Raw genomic sequence first — 20762 nt, 5'->3', positions numbered from 1 at the left:
CCAGCCCATCATCACCTTTATTAACTTTTTAGTGCTGTGTATTTCTAATATGAGATGTGCAGAAATCCCTCTTCTGCCTCTGGTGCAGCCACCATCAGCCTGTGTTCCTCAGGGACCCAATGACAAGCTGCCTGAACATCCACTGAGGACATGCCATGTGCCCAAGGACAACACCTTTCTCGTTTGAACTCCTGAGATGTCTGAGATGTTTCCATGGCATAACTTAGTGTTTTGGTCAGTTTTCCATGAAAAAAAAAAAAAAAACCTGGATAACCCTCTTAAAAGGAGGAAAGGTTCACTTTGGCTCTTGATCTCAGAGCCAAAGCCATGACTGAAACAGTCATGGTTCAGTCCATGGTTGCTTATCCTGTTGCTTAGGGCCTGTGGGTGCCCAGAATCTCATGGTTGGAGCATGAAGCATAGCAGGTCTATTGACCTCATGGCAGTCAAGAAGGAAAGAGAGAAACAGGAAGGGGCCCGTGTTCCAATACCTCCTCAAGGGCACACCCTCATTGACTTGACTACCTCTTAATTTACACGCCCCCCCCTCTAAAAATTCCACTACCTCCCAATAGCAAGACAAAGCCTCCAGTGCATGGGCCTTAGGGGGCACTGCAGATCCAAACCACTGTCCCTAGTGCATCCTGATTTTAAATGATTAATGGAACTCAATGAAAGATTTGGGGGTTTAGAATTGCTATATTTTTCAAGTGTTACCTGCCAATCAGCCCAAACTATCTTACAAGATTGAGTAGAAGATATCTGTTCTTATGTGCAAATACATGCAAAGCAGTACTTTATGATGCTAGTGGAAAAAAATAGTTATGTTAGAGATGGTTCTGTTTTCACCTTGTGTTCTTAGTGGGGTGAGCTGCTGCAACTTCATGTTTGTAACTGCATGTGTGCTGTCTCTCTTGTTCAGGCTATTTCCCAGGTGTGGAAATACTTTTAAGTCTACTCAATGACGTCATTTTTCTTGATTTCTTCTTTATAAAGCATATAAATGGAGTGGTGGTCTTACATCTGCTATTGCTCTTTGGAAAGTGGAAAGGGTGCTATAGCTAGGAAAAGTAGGTGACTACATAGCAATAAGAACATTCTGCAGAGATAATAAATTCTAACCAATCTAATTCCCCATCATTTGATTTTACTTAAACCTAAGGAAAATTTGTCCTTTTTCCACATGAGGCAAGTACAATCAAATTTAGAATCCAAGCTTAGGAGTCTGTATAACAGAAGTGCAGAAACTTGGATCTATTTCACAAATCTATGTGAATTAAGTAGGATAAATATTAGTTTTGTTCAATAGATACAAATTATAGCATTATGATCTTCTCAGTGGGTTCTTTTGGAGCAAATTTGGCAAAATGTATGAAAAGTTATCTGAAATATAAATACTAACAGCAAAATGTAGAGGCAAGAATGGAAACAATCTGACAATTGTAGGTAAGAGAAACAAATAAAACTAAGTGCTATGAAATACCAAAAAAAACAGTAAGTGCCAGTCCATCCATATCTTAACAACAGAATATGCAGGGTGTACAGTATATTACAAGATAGAGTTCAAGCCTGCAAACTCTATCTTGTAATATATTTGTTTGTAAAATGGATTATATGTCAGAAAAATGAAAAGTTAATAAAAGTTAAAGTAAAAACAATCATGAATTGATTTGGAATCTCACAGAACTTGCTTGATTCTAACAGGATAATTCTTGGAATTTAAAGGCTTGCTCTTTACGTGTCATTCTTTAGATTTCAGATTTTTTCCAAGGTTGTTTTTGCTTTAATCCTATGGCATTTTTATTTTACTTGGATTAGTGTTTATCCTTGAATTTTCCCAAAAGGAGAGAGTTGATATTTTACATCATATTTGAGCATACAGGCCTCTACTGATACTTGGATTTATTTTACAAATACAGTAAAATTGTCATGTCTCAATGTTGGCTTTTTCAAAGGGTCTCACATATCAGAATTTTTTGCTTCTGGGACTGAGGGGTATAGCTGAGTGGTAGAGCCCGTGCTTAACATGAGCAAGGCCTTGTCTTCTATCCTTAGCACCAAATTTCCTCAGAGTGAGGGCTAAGAGTCAAAGAGCCCGGGTCATGCAGACCCAGGTTTTGTTTTAGAAAGTACCTCTTATGCTGTCTGAGCCTCAGTTTCCTCATTTGTACAATGAGTAATGATTAACCCACAGTTTGTGAGGCTTAAAGAATAACAGACATACAGGGTTTAGGATGGTGTTTAGAACAAACAGTCTCCTGTAAGTGTGGAGCTTGTTTTCTTGGATGCTAGAACCTAGGGGACTGCATCCTGTTTGCCTGGGACAGTCCTGTGGTATGCCTGTTGCCCTAGCCTGATTATTAACAGTGCCCCCTTTAGCTCTCAAAGTCTCTCCATTTGGGCAGTGATTATGTGTTCACCTCAGTTAGAGCCCAGAAGTAGCTTTAACCCCTATTGAAGCTGAGAAACAAATCAGGCTTTTTGTTGTGAGTCAGGCTTCAGCTTGTCAGCTGCTCTCCACTGTGGGTATTGGTTACCAAGCACAAGTGGGAGGAATCCAAAATGGGTGTGGGTGTGCACAGATGTGTGTCCCCATAGCTGTATTTGTGTGGAAGTGAAGCTCTTCTCTGAAGAGGCAAGTGAGCCATTAGTTATTTTCTGTATTTCTGGGACCACTAGTAACCCTGAACCACAGAAGTTGATGTCTCAGCTGCTGTACATCCACCCAGTGCTCTTTGTGCCAGAAATGGTCTGGGCTTCTCTCCCAGCCACCTGTATAGCGGATGGTATCCAGTGTGGCAAGACAGTTTTAAATGGCACAATGGCAGCCATCATTGTCAGGTGAGGTCTTTCTATCTTCTATTTTAGTTTCTTCTTATCACAATGCATTTGAGAGGCAGTTGAACAAGCCTTTCTGAAGAACATGACAGGTAGCCCAGTGTCCGTCAGCTTCCTCACAGTGTTAGAATTAGACTGAGAGACTCATGCATGAAAACTTAGAGACACTGGTTTTTACGTTAGAAATAATTGTATTCACCTATTCATTTGTTGATGTTTTATTTCTTACTGGTTCTCATTTTTCTGCATTCTCTCTCTTCTAAGAAGGAAGAATACAGCTAAGCACAGGCCTACACTGCCAGCAGCTCAAAACAGTGAGTCAGGAGGATCACAAGTTCAAAGCAAGCCTCAGCAACTATCAAGGGTCTCAGCAACTTAGCAAGACCCTGTCTCAAAATATAATAATAATAATAATAATAATAATAATAATAATAATAATAATAATAAAAGGGCGAAGGATGTGCTCAGTGAACAAGCATCCCTGGGGTCATTCCCTGTTATGAGAAGAAAAAAAAAAAGGAAGAATACAGACAACCAAACCAAAGGCAAAAACAAAGTTTTCTAAGACAAGAAAATTAAGTATACTGCAGACTAAATTTAAATAGCATTGCAAGACCTAAATGAAGTCATAGTAAGGTTTTGGAATGTTATGTTCTAGAAGTGAGAAACAAAGAAGGTATCTATTGTATAGAAACAAAAAGAAAAAGATAGTCTGCCTCACCCTGCCCAGCTCAACCCAAGAAACCTGTGAGGGGAAGTGGATTAAGAAAAACACACACACAGATGTTGAACTAAAGCTGGGATCTGTTGCACTGTGATGGAGAAACACAACTGAAGAGCTGGCCCAGCAAGTTTATTTACATAGGGTCTCATAATCAAGAAGTTAAGGACTATGGAGGCATTGTGTTCTTTGTGCACTAGAAGATTACAGGGCTAGAAACATTCTTGTAGGTGTTCCACTTTGCAATGCTTGGAGCTTCCTGCAGCACTTCAGGTGGCCCATTGCCCGAGTTACTGTTAAGCCACCAGCTCAGAAGTAGCAGCACTAGTGAAACATTGTGGTTGTCTTGTCAGGCTTAGAATTCTTCTAGCCTTAGAAGCTCTGTGCCTGAGATCAAGGTTGAGATTGATAAGACTCTTGCACAGAGCCTCTTTGGGAAGGGCATCACCATAGCAACAGAGCATCCTGTACCTTGCACAGAAACATTCCTAGGCAGCAGGTGCACCACAGCCATGAAGCAACCAGGGATCCAGTCTCAGTCACCATACTCTTTGGAGTACAGTGACTTCTGGAGAAGAAACTAGATGAGATCTTCCCATGGGACTTGACAATAGAGCTTCTGATCATTCCTCCTCAGATTGATTGAGCCTCCATTTATTTTGAAATGAGGCATTCAGTCCTTTTTAACTTTGTTTCATAGTGAATGTATAACTCTGCAAATTTGTTTCTAGTTTTTGGTTAAACTTCTTGCAAAATTAGGGTAACTTTTGCCTGCACCCTTTCCTTTTGCCATATTTTGGTTCTTATTTTCTCCTGAATGTCTCCTTGTCCTGTATTTTACAGAACTAATAAGCAGGACACCAGGAACACCACCAAGGAGATTGTGGAACATGACTTCATTGTTCTAAAAAACCTTCTTAAGATGCTGGATGTGGGTGGCCAGCGGTCTCAACACCAAAGTGATTCCAGAGTTTAATGAGAACATGTCAATCCTGTTCATGGTGTCCTCTAGTTAATACAACAAGGTTCTCACAGAGGACAGGCACACCAACTGGCTGATGGAGTTGATGAACATCTTTGAGACTATCATCAACAGCTCTTCTTCAACATCTCCATAATTTTTTTTCCTCAAGAAGGGGAACTTTCTGGTGGAGAATGTGAAGACGGTCAGCATCAGGAAGCACTTCCTGGATTTCAGGGGCAACCTTTACCAAATGAGGACATCCAGCAGCACTTGGTCCAGTGTTTTGTCAGAAAGAGACAAGACCACAGCAAGCTGCTGATCCACCACTTCACTTCTGCCATAGACACTGAGAACATCCACTTCATGTTCCATGCTGTGAAAGACACGATCCTGCAGGAGAACCTAGAGGATGTCATGCTGCAGTGAAAGGAAGCCCCCTCATGCCTTTCTGAGGCAGCATGTGTGGCTGTTGGCACTTGTGGCCTGTGTGGTCCTGCAGGGCTTCTCAGATCCATGCCATCGAATACCTGGCTCAAGAACACTGGGCTCCAGCCACAAGCTCTAGGCAAGAGGATGAGGGAACTCCATGTTAGCTACTGATTTGGGGACTAATGAAACTACTGAAAATCCCAGTGCTCACTTTGGTGTTAATCTGCAGTACCTAATAACACAGCCTTCTTTTTACAGGAACTGCATTCCTTTCCTGACACAATTTAATTGAGGATGGTGTGTGCGCACACATTCTCTATTAATGACTAAAACACAAAAACCAGCTGGCCTTGCACATGGCTTTTCTCTCTAACCTCTGAGTCTTCACTGAGACTAACCCAAAAGCTTCGCCTCGTGGTAGCTTGTAGAAATGCATGCCCTTGCTGCTGGGCACAATGCTTGAGCCAGCCCTGCAGCTCTGGTGCAGGGTCTTAGTGCCACCTCCCAAGTGAAAACACTGCCTTTAAAACTTGTGCCAATGTCCTAAGAGCCCCCAGGTTGAGCCGAGGATCTGTGTCAGGGTCCCCACTCCCTTCCATGGAGGATGAGGTTGAGAGCCATGGACCTGCCTTAATGCCCCAGCAGCAGTGTGGATTCAGGGCAGCCCTGGGCCCCTGTGGTGCCCTGTCCACATGCACACAGTGGTGCTTTGTACTCCTTTCCCTTCTCTCCCCACCTAATGTCAAGGACAAAATAAACCACATCTTACTTACAAGGCGTCTTCTGAGCCAACAGTTGCCAGCAGGTGGAGTTTCTCCTTTAGAAAATAGTGAGGATCTTCGTCTCCCTCTTCTGGGCTTCTGGAAGCTAGCAACGGTGCTAGTGCAGCCTTAGATCCTGCCACAGGTGCTACAGAGTTCTGTCAATGAGCCCTTTTGAAGCCTGCCTTCCCTGGAGAAATCCAGGCTTCTACAGATGGCCTGCCCACCAGCACCTTTGGGCAGTGGCCCTTGTTCTCAGTGCTCCTTTCTACCTCATTCTTTTTTTTTTTTTTTAAAGAGAGAGTGACAGAGGAGAGAGAGAGAGAGAGAATTTTTATTATTTATTTTTCAGTTCTCGGCGGACACAACATTTTTGTTGGTATGTGGTGCTGAGGATCGAACCCGGGTCGCACGCATGCCAGGCAAGCGCGCTACCGCTTGAGCCACATCCCCAGCCCCTCTGCCTCATTCTTGCCAGACAATGTGCTTCTGTTGCTGTACAGAGCCGTGAGTGCTCTCAGATTGTGTTCCTGGTTGGTGCAGGTGACTGTGGGATGTACTTGGCTCAGCTGACAAAGCCAAGGCTGCCCAGATTCAAACATCATATATATGGATTCCTACTCTCCTGGGAGATTCAGATGCAAAGCCAGGGTTGAAGGCCATAAAAGTACACAGACTTGAGATTCCTTCCAGGCTTGTGGAACTGTGATTAGCACAGTGAGAACTGCTACCTACCCAGCCTTCCCTTGGCTGTGGCCAGCAGCCTGCCTCAGGAAGGAGGTGGGTTTTTTTTTCACTGGGTGTGACCATAGGAAACCCTTGCAAATGAGCAGTTCTCTGTGTGTCAAAGCCCTGCAGATTTTTGGTGCCATTCTCTCTAAGGAACCTCAGGTGTGGTTAGCAACTCAGATGTCAAAAATTGAAGTGACCTGCACCTCAATGTCAGACTAGTACATTGTCTGTGCTGCTCACTCCAGCTGTCGGGCTGATAAAAGTTTTTCCAGGTTCACCTGCATGTTGGCAGCCAGAAACTCATCAACCCCTGGGGGTGGGTGAAGGGTGCTGAACTTGGGTGGGGGGGAAGGCCTGTTCACCTATACACACCATCACATGGGGAGTTCACCTGCAGGGTTCAACAGGCCTAGTTAGGAGAAACTTAAAGATAGATTTTCATGGAGTCTTGAATCTCTAGAACCTTGGAGAATTACCTTTGGACCTTATGCAAATTGATTTAAAGCATTCTAAACATCCTTCTTAACTCCATTAGAACTAAGTAAAACCAGTTGGCCTGTGTACTGGCTGTGGCCCCAGGTGATCAGGAAGTTCAGTGTTGATATGCCCAGACCCCATTCAGAACCACTTAGTCCTGAGCCCACTTTCTCAGTGCTCGGCTTGTCACCCATGGAGAGCAGCTGTGCCTGCTGGAAGCTTGAGGCCCCAGGCGTGGGATGAGGTGGGGGTGACATGTAGCTTTGGCACCTAAGCATTCATGACAAAATAGCAGGGAGCTGTCAGAAGTCTTAAGTGCTGAGAGCCTGATGCTTTGCCTTGGGCTCCTACCTGGGAAGCACCGATGTGCACCAGAACTGCCCAGACGGGGCCACTGCGCTGCAACAGGTAAAAAGTGTATTTCCTACCTTGGTGGTTAGTTAGCAGGTTCTGTAGATGTCATTTTGATAAATCTATTAAAAGTTTCCTTAAACAACATGTGTCTTCCTGATGGGTCGCCTCCCATCAAACAGCCAGTTGCCACCCCACAGGCTACTACAGTGACCATCCACTGACTGTGTCAGAGCCGAACAGTGACCTGGGGTGGATCTTGAGTGTAGGTGTAGCTGGGTTCACAGGCTTTGGGGTAAATCTCCAACTTTGGTCTGATACTGCTCCTGAAGCAAAGGTGTCCGTGGCCTCACCGTGGACAGAGTGCATGTGTCAGGTGCACGCGTGGGCAAGTGAGGTAAGTGGGTGCCCCGTGCCCGGCTCTGACCCAGCCCTGTCCTGTGTTTCCTTCGCTCTGCCACCACCCCCCCCCAGGTGCTGACCACTCTCTTCCTCACGCCCTGGAGCAGAGTCACATCCTACCCGGTGTTTATTCAGCGAGAGTCAGCCATTTTTCAACTTAATAACCCTCAGAAGCACAGGCCTGTAGGTGTGGGCGAAGTATGAGAAGTCAGCAGGACGGTTGGGCCGGCAGGGCCAAGGGAAAAATGCTACCAGTGACGAGAGTGTAAGCATTTGAGGTCCCCCACCAAACATGCCCCTTTTTTGTTAAATCACATCAAAAGCCTCAACCCTGGCTCAAAAATATGGAAATGTGAGCACTGATGAAGTGACAGTTTAATAGGTTTTTCTAAGACCTCCAGCAAATGACTGAAGATGGGAGGCGCCTGCTGGTCACTCAATGTATGGATGTCCATGGGGACACGTGGCCAGGGCTCCCAGCCCATCCTCAGCAGTACAGCAAGAGCGACTCAGAGGAGGCCTTGCTCAGGGACGAGTGGACCATCCACTGCTAAAAGCAGGAGGAATGGCACCTAGTAGAGGAAGGGACTCCCGTGGGAGCCTCGCATTCCAAACAGGAAGCACTGACTGAGCTGAAATGAGGACTTCTCCCATGTCACTTACACTTCTGATTTGGGCTTACAGCAGTATTGAGATGTAACAGGGAAGCACTCTAGAAAATCTGGATAACACAGAACATGCTCTGTGTTGGTCACCTGGAGTCTCAGTTCTGATTCCTGAATTTAGGTGGACTTAAGAACTGCTGAGAGCCATTGCCAAGTAGGAATGACGCATCGTAATCCTTGCCAGCGTACCCCATGTTAAATGGACTTGCCTTGGAAATTTGCTGCGACCTTGCTTGTGTGTTTGAGAAAGGTGACCCTGCTCAATGACCAGGGTGGATCCAGGATTAGGGTGTATCCTGCAGGAAGTATCCCCGTCCTTGGGTTTAGGGCGTGACAATAGGAGTTTGAAGATTATTCCTGCTGGGAGTAGGGCGTGCCTGCTGCCTGAGTTCCCGCTGAGTTCTCCTGGAGAGAAAGTATTTAGGATGTGAATTGTGGGGGCAGGGGGATTGGGATTGCCCCTGAACCTGTGTGGAGGCCGTTGAGATCGGGAATAAAGAATTGCTGTTTGAACCTACAAAGCTGTGTGGTGGCTCGTGATTCTGTGCCAAGCCGAGACATTGGCATTTGGCAAAGAACAGTGCCCTGTGAGCAGGCAAGCCGTAACCACAGGAGGCCTGTCACAGGCAGGTGCTGCAACCAGGGCAGGGAACTCCTCCTGGGACACCCGCCCCCTCCTTTCATGAGCACCTCTCCTTCTTGGGGTCCATGACTCTCAAGAGCCCCATGTAAAGTGACTGCTTCAGGGAGATGTGACGGGAAGGCAGCAGCAGCAGGAATGAGAGGGAACCCTTGACATTTAGACCACTGCCCACACAGCCCCAGCAGCTTCCATTCTGTCCCTTCAGAGCTGGATGGTGCCATGCTGACAGCAGCCCTGCCCTGCCCTGCCCATCCACTAGAGGGACCTGTGGAGCCCCTGGTGGGACATGAAAGGAAACGCCGTAGGTCACTCCCAGGCCTGATCTCATTCAGAAAAACAAAATCTTCCATGTTTGCTCCGCCCTACTTCTCTCCTACTGCCCACTTGGACCGTGACCGGCACCCTCCACACCCTGCCAGTCATCCCAGTGACCCCCAAGGAAAGTGTGCTTTCTCTATACTGGGCCCCTCATGTGCTGTCCCCTCTTCCCAGGGGCCCCTTTGACAATCTCTGTTTTCTGGTCTCTGGGACTCCCTGTTTAACAAAACCAGGGCAACAGGCCTGTCCCATGAGGCCACGCTCCTCCAGGGCATCAGCACTGATGAGCTGACCTCAGAGACCTCCACCGCTGGGCCTGATTGGCCTCCGCACTGTGGGCCCAGCTGGGCGCTGACCACAGAGCAAGCCCAGTGAAAGCAGTTCCTCAGGTGAAAACGGCCAGTGCAGTCGAGAGTGGTCAACAACATGGCCTTCCTGTAGGCAGGTGTTGGAAGAAACAGGAAGTCATGTTCCTGCTCCCCAAAGGCCACCTGAGGAGGAGTGGCTTCCAATTGATCCAAGCTGCTTTGCATGGCAGGTGGGTGTGTGTGCACATGGCCAAGAGTTGTGATCCTTGTGAGCTCCTGCTGACCACAGACCCATAACAGCCCCAGAAACAAACTTGCGGAGGGTGGTAAAGTTCATAAAGAAACAGAAGGTGCATGTAGAGCATGGGGGCAAAGCAGGCAGACACGTCACCTTTGCCAAGAAGTAGCATTTGTGCTTCAACTAGAAAAACAGGCACCCTATGCCAGGAAGAGACCTGGGAGGGACAGTTCAAGGCAGCGCGTGCTGTGAAGGGTGGTTGGGGCCAGAGGAGGAGAGCAGAGCCCAGGTGCAATGGCCTGGCCCATGTCAGAATGAGTGCAGTGTCATTCACAGGCCCAGGTTGTGGCATCTGGGTGGCCTTGCTTGTGGGCCCTGGCTGCTCATTTCTGGTTAATGTTGAGAGCTGGAGTGATGTGGGAGAGGGTCTGAGGGTGGATGGGCTTGCCCTTGCAGACCCTTGTGCAGCGATTACTTGTGAGACGCAGGCTCTCTGAAGCCTGTCAGCTTTTGGTGAGTATTCTGCTTGCCTCCAACTGTCAGTAGGAGTGCCTGGGGTGGGGGGGTAACTGAAAACTAACATCTAAATATTTCTGGGAATTTACTTTGTTTTTATGGTAATTTGCTTTTTAAAACAAACTCCTGATGGAAGTTTGATTTTGTTATCTCTTCCCCAAGAAGCTGAGCTCAAAAATAAGCCTCAGTATTTTCAGCTTGTCCTGTTTTGAGATGATGTGATGTGGTGCTGGGAAAGGAAAGTGAATCTAAGCCAAGTCCCAGAAACAGTGGCCCAGGTGGGTTGGAGTGTGGACAGTGAGCACAGGTTGTGGCCCACAGAGCCCACCATGCCAGTGTGGGCCTGAGGCATGGCAAGCCAGGGCCAAGGCACCCCACAGTGAGTGGATCTTTCACACCTCAATAGCTGAGCCTGGGCTGCTAGGGACACCTAGTCCACATAGCACCATCCACCTGAACCCTGGAGAATCCATGATCCTCTGACCTCAACCTCCCACTTCCCCCATGAGCATCAGGGAAACTAGAAGTGGGGGCAGACCTGAAAGTTCAGACCAGGACTAACCAATAGCATTGGTATTTTCTGACACCTGATTAAACCAGGAGCAGTGGCACTTGCCTTTAATCCCAGTGGCTCGGGAGACTGAGACAGGAGGATTGCTAGTTCAAAACCAGCCTCAGCAACAGCAAGACACTAAGGAACTCAGTGAGACACTGTCTTTAAATAAAATTAGAGATGGGGATGTGGCTCAGTGGTTGAATGTTCCTGAGTTCAATCCCCAGTACCAAAAAAAAAAAAAAAAACTCTGATTAGCATGAATTTGGACTAATAGTGTTCACCCAAGGGCTATATAAACCCCAAGTTCAAATGTCAGCCTGCTATCTGGTCCCCTGTTTCCCTGCAAGAGTTCTGTGTCTTGTCTTCTCACTAGAATACATCCTGCTCCTTTCACTCTTGTCTTCCATTGTCTGTGAATTTCATTCTTCTGATTTGCAAGACAAGACCCTGGAAAGAAGTTAGCAGTGAGCTTCTGGGGTCTGCTGTGACACTGGAGGGAACACCCACCCCCACACACACCCCCACCCCGCTAAGAGCTGCAACATGCAACTCAGTGGTGGAAAAGAATCGGGCTTTGCTGGCTGCTGACTCCAGCAGGCAGCCCCAGGAGTGTTTAGCGGCTAACACTAACATGGGCTTTCTCAGCTGCAGAGGCCTATGACTTAGGCAGACCCCACCACCAGCAGAAGCATAGAATCTAGTTTCATCTCAAACTTCAGTTTCAAAAAGACAGTTGGCCATCCTGACTGGTTGTTTGCATTTACTACCAGCTTTCAAAAGCCGAGCTCCTCTATAGTAAGGCAGGAATTTCCTTGATTACTTGGAAATACTCTTTGGCAGCCTGTTGTTCTAAGGGCTGTCATTTGCTCTTTCCTTGGGTTTCACTGAAACCAGGTCCCTCTGTGTGCAATTCCCCCCTCCTCCACCTTCAGGATCAGGCTTATGTGCTCAAGAAGACCCCGGTTCTGGGAGCCACTCTGTGCAGGCCTCTCCCCGGACTGCACCTGTGTCCTTCCAGCCTGGCTGGAGCTGCTCCAGGGGAGCCGCGGAGAAAGCGACCTCCTTCCTGCAGATCTGAGCACGTCCTCAGGAAACACTGCTGCTCCATCCACTGGGTGGCAGCATCCTTCCTGGGGATTCACCCTCTTTCTAGAAGCAAGTTCACAGAGCCACAGCACCCCGGGCTCTGTTGTGGTTGGCATCTTCACCTAAGAGCAAGCTTCCTGGTGACCTCAGGAACTGGCTCAGTGCTGGAGTGCAACCCCCAGATGCCTGTGCCGCCCCCCCCCCTTGCTTCCTGCTCAGACACGTCCAGTTTGCTTCCTTCCCTAAGGAGCCTGTGGGGAAATGAAGAGGTTCCCCCTGGGGCAAAGGAGCCTGAATTTGGTTCCGCCACCACTGAGGCTTGGGCAGGTCACCAAGCTGCATCTCAGCCTCCACAGCCACAGAGCAGATGTCAACAATGACATGTGCCACTGCTGTTTTGAGAATTGAGGGTGATGGGCATGCAACATCCCCTGGTCCTCAGCGGGACCCCCTAAGATGTGGAGAATCAGCAGCTGATCCTTCTGAGGCTTGGTTGTCCCTGCCCCTTAGGTCTGGAGAGGGCTAGTCTTAGCATTGTGTGTGAACCTTCTGAACATGGGCACATCCTTGGAATGTTCTAGCATCCCATTTGACCTTGGAAGGATCTAAATTTGAACACAGCCCCACCATTAGTTTCTTGACTCAGTTTGTGCTTTAAGCCCTCTGGAAAGTTCTTTCATCTGTATCAGATGTCCCATAGGCTGGCTCACAGGACGGCACCCCTTTTCAGACTCAACCCTGGAATGGGGTGCAGAGCTACACTAGCTCTCCTGCTCTATGAGGGTTCCCACCATGGGCAGGAGTGAAATGCTTCTCCTTTCCTTGGATGGTGAGTCTGGGCTTTGGGTAGAAAGAAGGATCTGCTCCCTCTGTCTAGGGCCCCTCCAACTTGGTCCCTGGTCAAAGCCTGGGGAAGTGTGTGTGCAGCCAGGGGCTAGATGTTCTATGGAAGTGACATGTCGTGACCCTGAGCCTGGAAAGGTACATGTGGACCCAGGGCTCGATGTCCTAGTGACACAGGTGACGTGTCATGACCCCAAACTACTTAGTTTCTCTCAAGCGCCTCCAGCTTGACCAAGATGTGCCAGGCTCTTGGAGGATCTGTCAACCTGTCCTCATGCACCCCAGGGACCCCTGACAGAGCAGGTGAGGAGCAGCTGAGTCAGCTTGTGCGTTTCTTTGACATTTTAGATGCCATGGCCCCTTGACCCTTCAGACCACACCTGTCAACACCACGGCTGCGACATCTCCAGCTCCAGTTTAGGAAGGTCCGTGAGTGCCACTTGGCTCCTCCTCTCCTTACCCTCCTCCCATGGTGACTGTCCCATTACCCTCCGCCTGTCAAGGACAGAACCTGGGCCAGCGTGTGAGGAGGGAAACATGGCAGAGGAAGATGCTTTTCAAAATGTCCTCCTGACAAAAGGAGTCTTCAAAAGCCTCTGGGTGAAGCTTCTGGCTTTAGTGGTTTGCTGCCTCCCACCTCCACGTGCCCTCCTGGGACTCATGACAGTTGGGAGCCAAAGGCCAGGGGCTGATGACCCTGATGGCCTCCTGACCTCCGTCCACACCTGGCTATTTGTCATCCCCATCGAATCTTCCAACACTCCAGTAACTCGCCTCTTGCAGAGGACAGAAGAGTGGCAACAGGTAAGACCATGTGGCCATCATGATAGTGAAACCCAGGCCACCAACACCGACCAGGGCCAGCTTCTCACGGATGGCCACAGTGTTATTTCCCCAAGTGGTACGACCTTCCAGAAACTTGCCACACCTCCATTCAGAGGTGGTGTCTGTGTCCCTCCCAGGGACCTGCAGGGGCCTCAGTGACTGCCCAGCAGGGTGAGGCTCTGACATGAGGCTTAGGTAGAGCCCCACCTGCCTTAGGAAGGCCACAGCTACCCAGGGAGCCTGGGCCTGATGGAGGGCTCCCAGGGCCTGGGCGTGGAGGCCCAGCTGTGCTCCCTGCTCGCAGACACAGGCAGCTGCATGAGCCGTAGCGTGAGTCCCTTCATCTCATTGCAAGGACAACCTGGACCATGGGACACCTGTATGAGATGGCAAGAATGGCCTGGGGGCCTGGGGAGGGTGCCGATACTGCGTCAGAGGTGTGACTTTGCTTCCCAGCTCAGATGACCTAAACCCTTTGCATTTTTCTGGGCCTGGGACCTGCCCTTTGCCCCACAGTAGTGTCACAGTCACAAGGCAGCTTCAGACTCCCTCTAGGTCTATATTTGTAGTTTTTTCTCAGAAACAATTCGAAACTGTCTAAGCTTCCTGTTCTTGCCTCTTTCCAGTGAGGAAAAGCCAGGACCCCACCTGCTTCACTCTGCAGGATCCTACTATCTCAGGCTGGGACATTTGATAGTGATAAAAAGGTCACTTTGAGAGGGTGGGAATCAAATGAGGCAGGAGGACAGACTCAAGGCCAGCCTTAGCAACTTAGAAAGACCTTAAGCAATTTAGTGAGGCCCCATCTCAAATAAAATAGGGCTTGGGATGTGGCTCAGTGGTTAAGCACCCTTGGGTTCAATCCTTGGGACCAAAAAATTGAAAGGGACACAGACAATGCCACGTGTGGACGGTGTCCTAAGCGCTCTCAGGAATGGATAGGACCCAGCCAAAAAGATGTCACCGAAGACATGAGCTACACCCCGCTGGCACCAGCACAGGCACCTGGTGGCCTAGTACAAACTGACCCCACATGGCACCACTGCGGCCTAGTGCCCACTATCAGCACAGCCACTTTGGTCAGAAAACAGTCCCGAGAATGGGGCTGCAGTGTGTTTTCACCACTGAGTGACAGCAGGCGACCTCGGGGCATAAGGAGGCTCCACCCTCCTGCCCCTTAAACCTGCAGGTTAGACACCTGCCTTCCCGCAGTGTGGGTCCAAAAGGACAGACCCCCGTGAGTCTCAAGCTCAGAGACAAAACAAACAAAACCCCATGGCTTCCACTTTGAGGGGACCCTGGAGCCCAGTTAGCAGCAGCACGGCCCATGTTCCAGGGTCACCACTGGCCTGGATAACTTTTCAAGCTCCAACAGGAAGTAACCAGGGGAGCAGCAGGCCCAAAGCCCAGCCTGCAGGGAGAAGACAAGCGCACAGCTCCCCGCTGGCCCTCAGTCCACGGTCGCACCCAGGAGAGGGGCGGGGTGCTCCCCAGGCTGCAGGCTACTCCGCCATGGGGGTCCTGGGACCAGGCTGTGCTTTGGGGTAAGCAGTGGGCACAGGGACCCAAGGAGCCAGCTAGAAGCAGCCTCCTCAACTTCTGAGAGCTTCTGTTAGTGCTGCTGGGCTCACCATGCCCTTGGTGGCTGGACAGCAGTGGTCAGTTGGTGTCCTGGGGAGAGACGCCAGGCGCTGACTTTTCTGCAGGGGACAGGCCATCTTGCTGCACTAACTCCCCCCCTCCCAGCGGCAGGGGGAGGACTCGGCCTTGGGGAGTCTACGTGTGCTCAGCCGCCGCCTCAGGGAGGAGAGCTTGTCCCCCAGGGCCTTGCGTAGCCCTGCACTGTCCCTGACACAGGGCAGGTCTTGCCTGGTAGCCGGGAGTTGCCCTGTGAACATCTCCCACCGGTCCAGGGCATCCACGGCCCTGTCCACCTGCGCGAGCTCCTCCTCGGCCACTTCTCGTTCCAGGGCCTGGATACATGTGGCCAGCCACCGTCCGTGCTCCTCAATGGCCTCCACAGGGCCCTCAAGCTTCGGCAGAGCCTCTGAGGCCACCAGGGAGCTCTGCCCATCCTCGGGTCCCTCAGGGAAGGCATGACTCCATGCATCAGGGGTGAGTGGCTCTGACAGGCTGGTGACAGGCTCTGAGTCGCTCTCACAGCACATGCCAGAGTCTGCGCTGAAGGGTGGGGTGTCCTCCGATACAGACGGCTCTCCTGCCTCCTGGCAGGGCCACGAACCTGCTGCTGCCTGGGTCCAGGCGTGGAGTCTCTGCGAGGGAGAAACGGGCTGAGTTTTCTCTGGTGGCCACTTGTCTGGCCAGCGAGCAGCCCGAGGACCCAGCTGCATTCAGTCACCTTGAGGCCTGTGGCAAGCTGGTGCCACCAGGGCCCTGCTGCCCAGCACTGCTAGGGGCTGGAGTCCAGGCTGTGCCACAGCCAGACGTTCCAAGTCCCAGGAGCCTGCTGTTCGCGTTTCAGGAACTGGGCACCTCTTGCTAACCCAGCCCTTCCTCAAAGCTCATGATTAAAGTCAGAAAATGTTAAGGCAAAAAAAAAACACTCAAAACACATCACTCCCTAAATGTTTCACCATGGCCTCCCATTACCTGTGCTCCTGAGGTCCCCTGTGTGTGCCATGTCTGCAGGATGGGCGTCACAAAGAGCAGCACTTTCCAGCTCTGCTCAGTCAATCAGTGGGCACTGGCCGGCACCACAAAGCTGGGCTTTTCCTTTGAGCAGAGACACTGGCCCTGGGTGGCTCCATGGCTCTTAGAGTCCTTGGGCCATCCCAGGACATGTGGCAAATCTCCTGCATAGCTCCCCTCCTATTACAGTCATTGTCCTTCCAGGTCCTTGAGCCCTGTCCTGAGAGGATGGCTGCTCCCAAGGGCCCAGCCACTTCAGGGAGCATCATGGGAGGAGATGCTGCACCCACCACCTCAGCCCTCAGAGCTCACCCAGGGTCTGCTGAACACCACACCCCCACCCTCAACTGGGTAAAGTTCTACAAGTTCCCATCAGATGGTTGAATGAGCCCCCAGATGAAGGACATAAGTGAGAAATCAAACCCTTTCACAGCCAGAGCTGTCTTCAATTCCCATTTCTCAGCCTCACCAGGACAATAAGAGCTGCCACCAACCAAGCCCTTTGCCTGTGCCCCCGTGACTGGGCAGCTGGCCCATGCAGGGTGTCTCCACAAGTGACAACCACACCAGCTGCCCCGTTCTGCAGCAACACAGGCTCCTGGCTCCCCACTAGGGAAGGGCCACACCCAGAGAGCTGTCCCTCTGCTCCCAGGGGAGTCAGTGCTATAATCTGAAAATATCTGGCCTCTACTTCAGGCCTCCAGCATCACAGGGGCCTGTTCTAATGCGTCCAGGTGAGAACCCCATCCCACCAGGGAATTGTGACACCAGGGCAGGCTGAGAGCCACTATCCTGCCAGAAACCTGCCTGAGGAAGGGGCTCCCCAGAACCACAAGAGTCCGGCCTTAAACCCAGTGAAGTTCTGACAACTTTTTGTTTTCAAGTTGATAGGTCCTGTGCCTCCATGATAAATTTGTTTTCAGCCAGAAGTGGATTTAAAGAGAAATAGATCCAAGTTTCTGAGTTTGCAAACAAATCTCCCTATGGGAATAAAAAAGGGGACCCTGCTCCATGGCTATGCCATGTGCTGCCAGCAGAGGGCAGCATCCCCTTCCTAGCACTGCCAGGAGGCAGGAGCACCTGTCCTGGACTGGGTTGGTCTGGTTCCCTCCTCCTTTCAGGGTTGGTGACCTGCCCTCCAGCCAAAGTGCAGGGTGCTCCCACTTGTCAGGTACCAGCCAAAGACTCAATCTGCCACCAAGGAGATCTGTGAGTCCCAGAGGAGCAGGACACAGCACAGGTCCTCTGCCTGTGTGTGGCTTCCCCTGGGCCAAGTCGGGAGCCGGGGCAGCGCTTACCTTGTACCTCTCAGCGAGCCGGAAACCTAGGACGTGCTGCAGCTTCCTCAGGCAGATGGGGCAGAGGTCTGGGGGCCGCCGCAGGGCTTCATCCAGGCTGAGCGCCCCTTGCATGAGGCAGCGGAGCCAGCGGCAGCTCCCCAGGCCCAGGAGTTGGCAGAGTTCGTGGCATGTGACCTGAGGGAGAAGACCACCAGCCTTGTCTCACAACCCTGCCCTCTACCCACAGACCCCCAACCCCTGGTGAGGACAGACTGCTGGCAAATGGTCCAAGCACACCTGCCCCTCTGGGGGCTCAGGGGAAGCCACACAGCATGGGGGCTTGGGAGCCAGGCAGATCGTAGGTCAGATCCCAGCTGTCCCCCAGAGCTATGTGGCCTTTGGCAAAACACTTGGCATCTCTGAGCCTCGATTTCCTCACTCCGTAAAGTGAGGGACTGACCTCTTCTGGACAATATAACTGGCCAGGCAGAAGGCTCAGCCAGAGCCCACTATGACCTTCCTCTGAGGACACACCCACAGCTGCCCAGCCACCCACCCTCTCCTGTCCCCCATGCCTACCTTGCAGCACTGTACCACCCCCAGGGCACTGAAGCAATGGCTCCTGCCTGTGTCCTGCAGCGGGGTCTCAGGGCCATTTGCTGCCTCCTCAAGCAGACCTGGATCAAGGTCATTGGGCCCCACCTGAGAGAATTTCCCTGAGAACCGGGCGAAGCTGCAGACTCCCACATCTGGGGAGAGGGAAGGACAAGGAGACTCAGTGGGCAGCCTCAGCTTCAGGGAGCCCGGAGTGAAAGCAGCCCATCCTCTCTTGCAACCCAGCATGGCCTGAGCATGAGCCAGTCCTGGGAGACCCTGCCCTGCCAGCATGCCCACATGGAGGCCGGCCCTGAGGCAGCAGCCAAGCCAGCCTCTTGCCCAGGAATAGCAAAAATGTGGGGGACAAGATCACGCAGCTGTTTCCATAGGTGTGCATCACCCTCCCCTGGAGCAAGAGCACATGCCAGGCTCCCTCTAGGTGGAAATTGCAGGGCCTCAGCTCACCATGCCCTGGGAGGGACTTGCTGAAGGTGAAGCTCCAGGTCTCGTGGGGGTACAGGTCAGACAGCGTGAGGCCCAGCACACACAGTGCGTCATCTGGCTTGTTGTTCTTCAAAAAGGACAGGATACCATCTGAGAGGAGAGTGCTGGGGGTCAGGAGGTGGCTAGAGACCCATCTCCAGACCCTGCTCAGGACAGGCTAATAGATGTGGAAATGGAGACATTATTCTGTATTAACTAGAAAGTCAAGGTCAGAATGAGAGACCTGAGCTTCAGTACTATTTTGGAGGATGGAGGAAGAGGCCACAAGCCAATGAATGCAGACATCCCCGGAAACTGGAAATGGTGGATAGTTTCTCCCCAGAGCCTGAGGAGGAACGCAGCCCGCCCACACCTTGACCTCCATGCAGGGAGACTCCTAACCCACAAAACTGTAAGACCAGTTGTGTGATCATCAGTTACAGCAGTGATAGGGACCGACACTCCCCAGGAGTGTGGGCATGGACAGGGCTGTGGAAGCCAGGACACAGTCAATGAGGAGCCCAAGGGAGGGAAAGGGAGGGCCCAGCCAGGTCCCAGGAAACCAGGAGGGAGTCTCTAGTGACTGAAGAGGGAAGAGAGGGCAGGGAAAGGGAGGGGGAAGGCCACCATAGAGAAAGTGCTTTCTGAGGAGCAGGGAGGCAAGGTGGTGGTGGGAGGGGCATCTCCACAGAGGCTGAGTGTGACCCTGACCAGGAGCCAGGCAGGGGAGGCCAGGTGAGAGAAATGCTGCAGGTGGGGAGCCATATGGAAGGAGGGGCAGAGTCGCCTCTGATTGTGTCTCCTCAGTGGAAAGAGTCAAGAAGGAGGGGGAAGAGCAGTGGGCACTGCTGGGGCACCACTGAGGGCCCTGGCCCTGCATCAGCACATCCCATCGTGGGTGGAGGTTCAAGCAGGGGTGGACCATGCAGGGAGAGGAAGGAGATGCGGGAGAGGAAATAGGAACCAGGAATTCTAAACCTAGAAAGGGACTCAAGAAACAAGAGGTAGATCAAGGGGTGAGGAAGGAACTAGAGAGACAGGCAGAAGATGCTGGAGGAGGCCATGGGGGACACGCTCCGGCTTATGGAGATAATATAGCACATCATTGTCAGTGGAAATACAGCCTGAGCTACACTTATAACTTTAAATTTCCCCAAAGTAAAAAAAGAAAAGAGAACAAATTGATTTTAACAATATGTTTGATTTAACTTATTATATCCAAAATATTTTCTTACTCAATTTTTTTTTATAACTTAGGGTTGAACCTAGGACACTCAACCACCAAGACACATTCCCAGCCTTCTTATTTTTTATTTAGAGACAGGATCTTGTTAAGTTGCTTAGGGCCTCACTAACTTGCTGAGACTAGCTTTGAACCTGCCATCCTCCTGCCTCAGCCTCCAGAGCCATTGGAATTATGGGTAAGCACCTGTAATCTACACTGCACCCAGCTACACACATACTCAAAATTTTTTAATAATGCTTTTGTTTGTTTTGGTGCAACTGAGGATTGAACCCAGGGGCTCTTTACCACTGAGCCATATCCCAGCCATTTTTATTTTTTATATAGAGACAAGGTCTTGCTAAATTACTTGGGGCCTCTCTAAGTTGCTGATGCTGGCCTTGAACTTCCCATCCAGCTCTGGTGCCAGAATGCTTCAGCCTGAAATCCCAGCTACTCCAGAGGCTCAGGCAGGAGGATCACAAGTGCAAACCCAGCATGAGACCCTGTTTCAAAAAAAAAAAAAAAATTTAAAGGACTGGGGATGTAAATCAGTGGGTAAGTGCCCCTGGGTTCAATATCCCTTACCACAACAAAATAAATAAAAAGAAGAGTAAACTAATTTTTCAAACAAAATGTCCAACAATCAAAATAACACGGTGCACCAGGAACAAGTTAACAGATTTGGCAGAACCAACCAACACAGCCAGCTGGGCCCCAGGCAGATGCTGTGAGCTGCTATCAAGGGACAGGAACCCTAAGTCCAACCACAAAAAGAAAGAATCCACTGGAAGCTACAGAACTGCCACTCAGGATGACAGAATGAGGACTGGTGTGGTGAGGGGCACTTCAGACCCT

At 50.6% G+C, this 20762-nt stretch overlaps 1 protein-coding gene, 1 long non-coding RNA gene and 1 pseudogene across 8 annotated transcripts in view; 2 read left to right on the top strand and 1 right to left on the bottom strand.

Annotated features, from left to right (window-relative positions):
- LOC101976891 (uncharacterized) overlaps window positions 1–20151 on the top strand; it is an 83678-nt gene extending 63527 nt beyond the window's left edge. For 2 of the 4 annotated variants that reach the window (XR_013426784.1, XR_013426782.1), the window contains one exon: window positions 3103–3413. This is a non-coding gene — a long non-coding RNA (uncharacterized LOC101976891). The other 2 variants (XR_013426783.1, XR_013426781.1) reach the window with 2 other exon arrangements.
- Window positions 3625–20762, bottom strand: part of Amz1 (archaelysin family metallopeptidase 1) — a 35187-nt gene continuing 18049 nt past the window's right edge. For 3 of the 4 annotated variants that reach the window (XM_078023602.1, XM_040277152.2, XM_021720571.3), the window contains 4 exons: window positions 18665–18793; window positions 18182–18351; window positions 17621–17797; window positions 3625–15946 (listed from right to left, as the gene is read on the bottom strand). In XM_078023602.1, the coding sequence (XP_077879728.1) occupies window positions 15401–15946; window positions 17621–17797; window positions 18182–18351; window positions 18665–18793 (1022 nt within the window). In that variant the 3' untranslated portion in view covers window positions 3625–15400. The remainder of the gene's footprint in view (window positions 15947–17620; window positions 17798–18181; window positions 18352–18664; window positions 18794–20762) is intronic. The other variant, XR_013426780.1, reaches the window with a different exon arrangement.
- On the top strand, window positions 4377–5727 carry LOC144364675 (guanine nucleotide-binding protein subunit alpha-12 pseudogene; annotated as a pseudogene).

Source organism: Ictidomys tridecemlineatus, chromosome 10 (genome assembly GCF_052094955.1).
Source record: "Ictidomys tridecemlineatus isolate mIctTri1 chromosome 10, mIctTri1.hap1, whole genome shotgun sequence".
Taxonomy (NCBI): domain Eukaryota; kingdom Metazoa; phylum Chordata; class Mammalia; order Rodentia; family Sciuridae; genus Ictidomys; species Ictidomys tridecemlineatus.
Note: the sequence above shows the minus strand (reverse complement) of the source record. Positions and strands in the feature narration are given on the sequence as shown.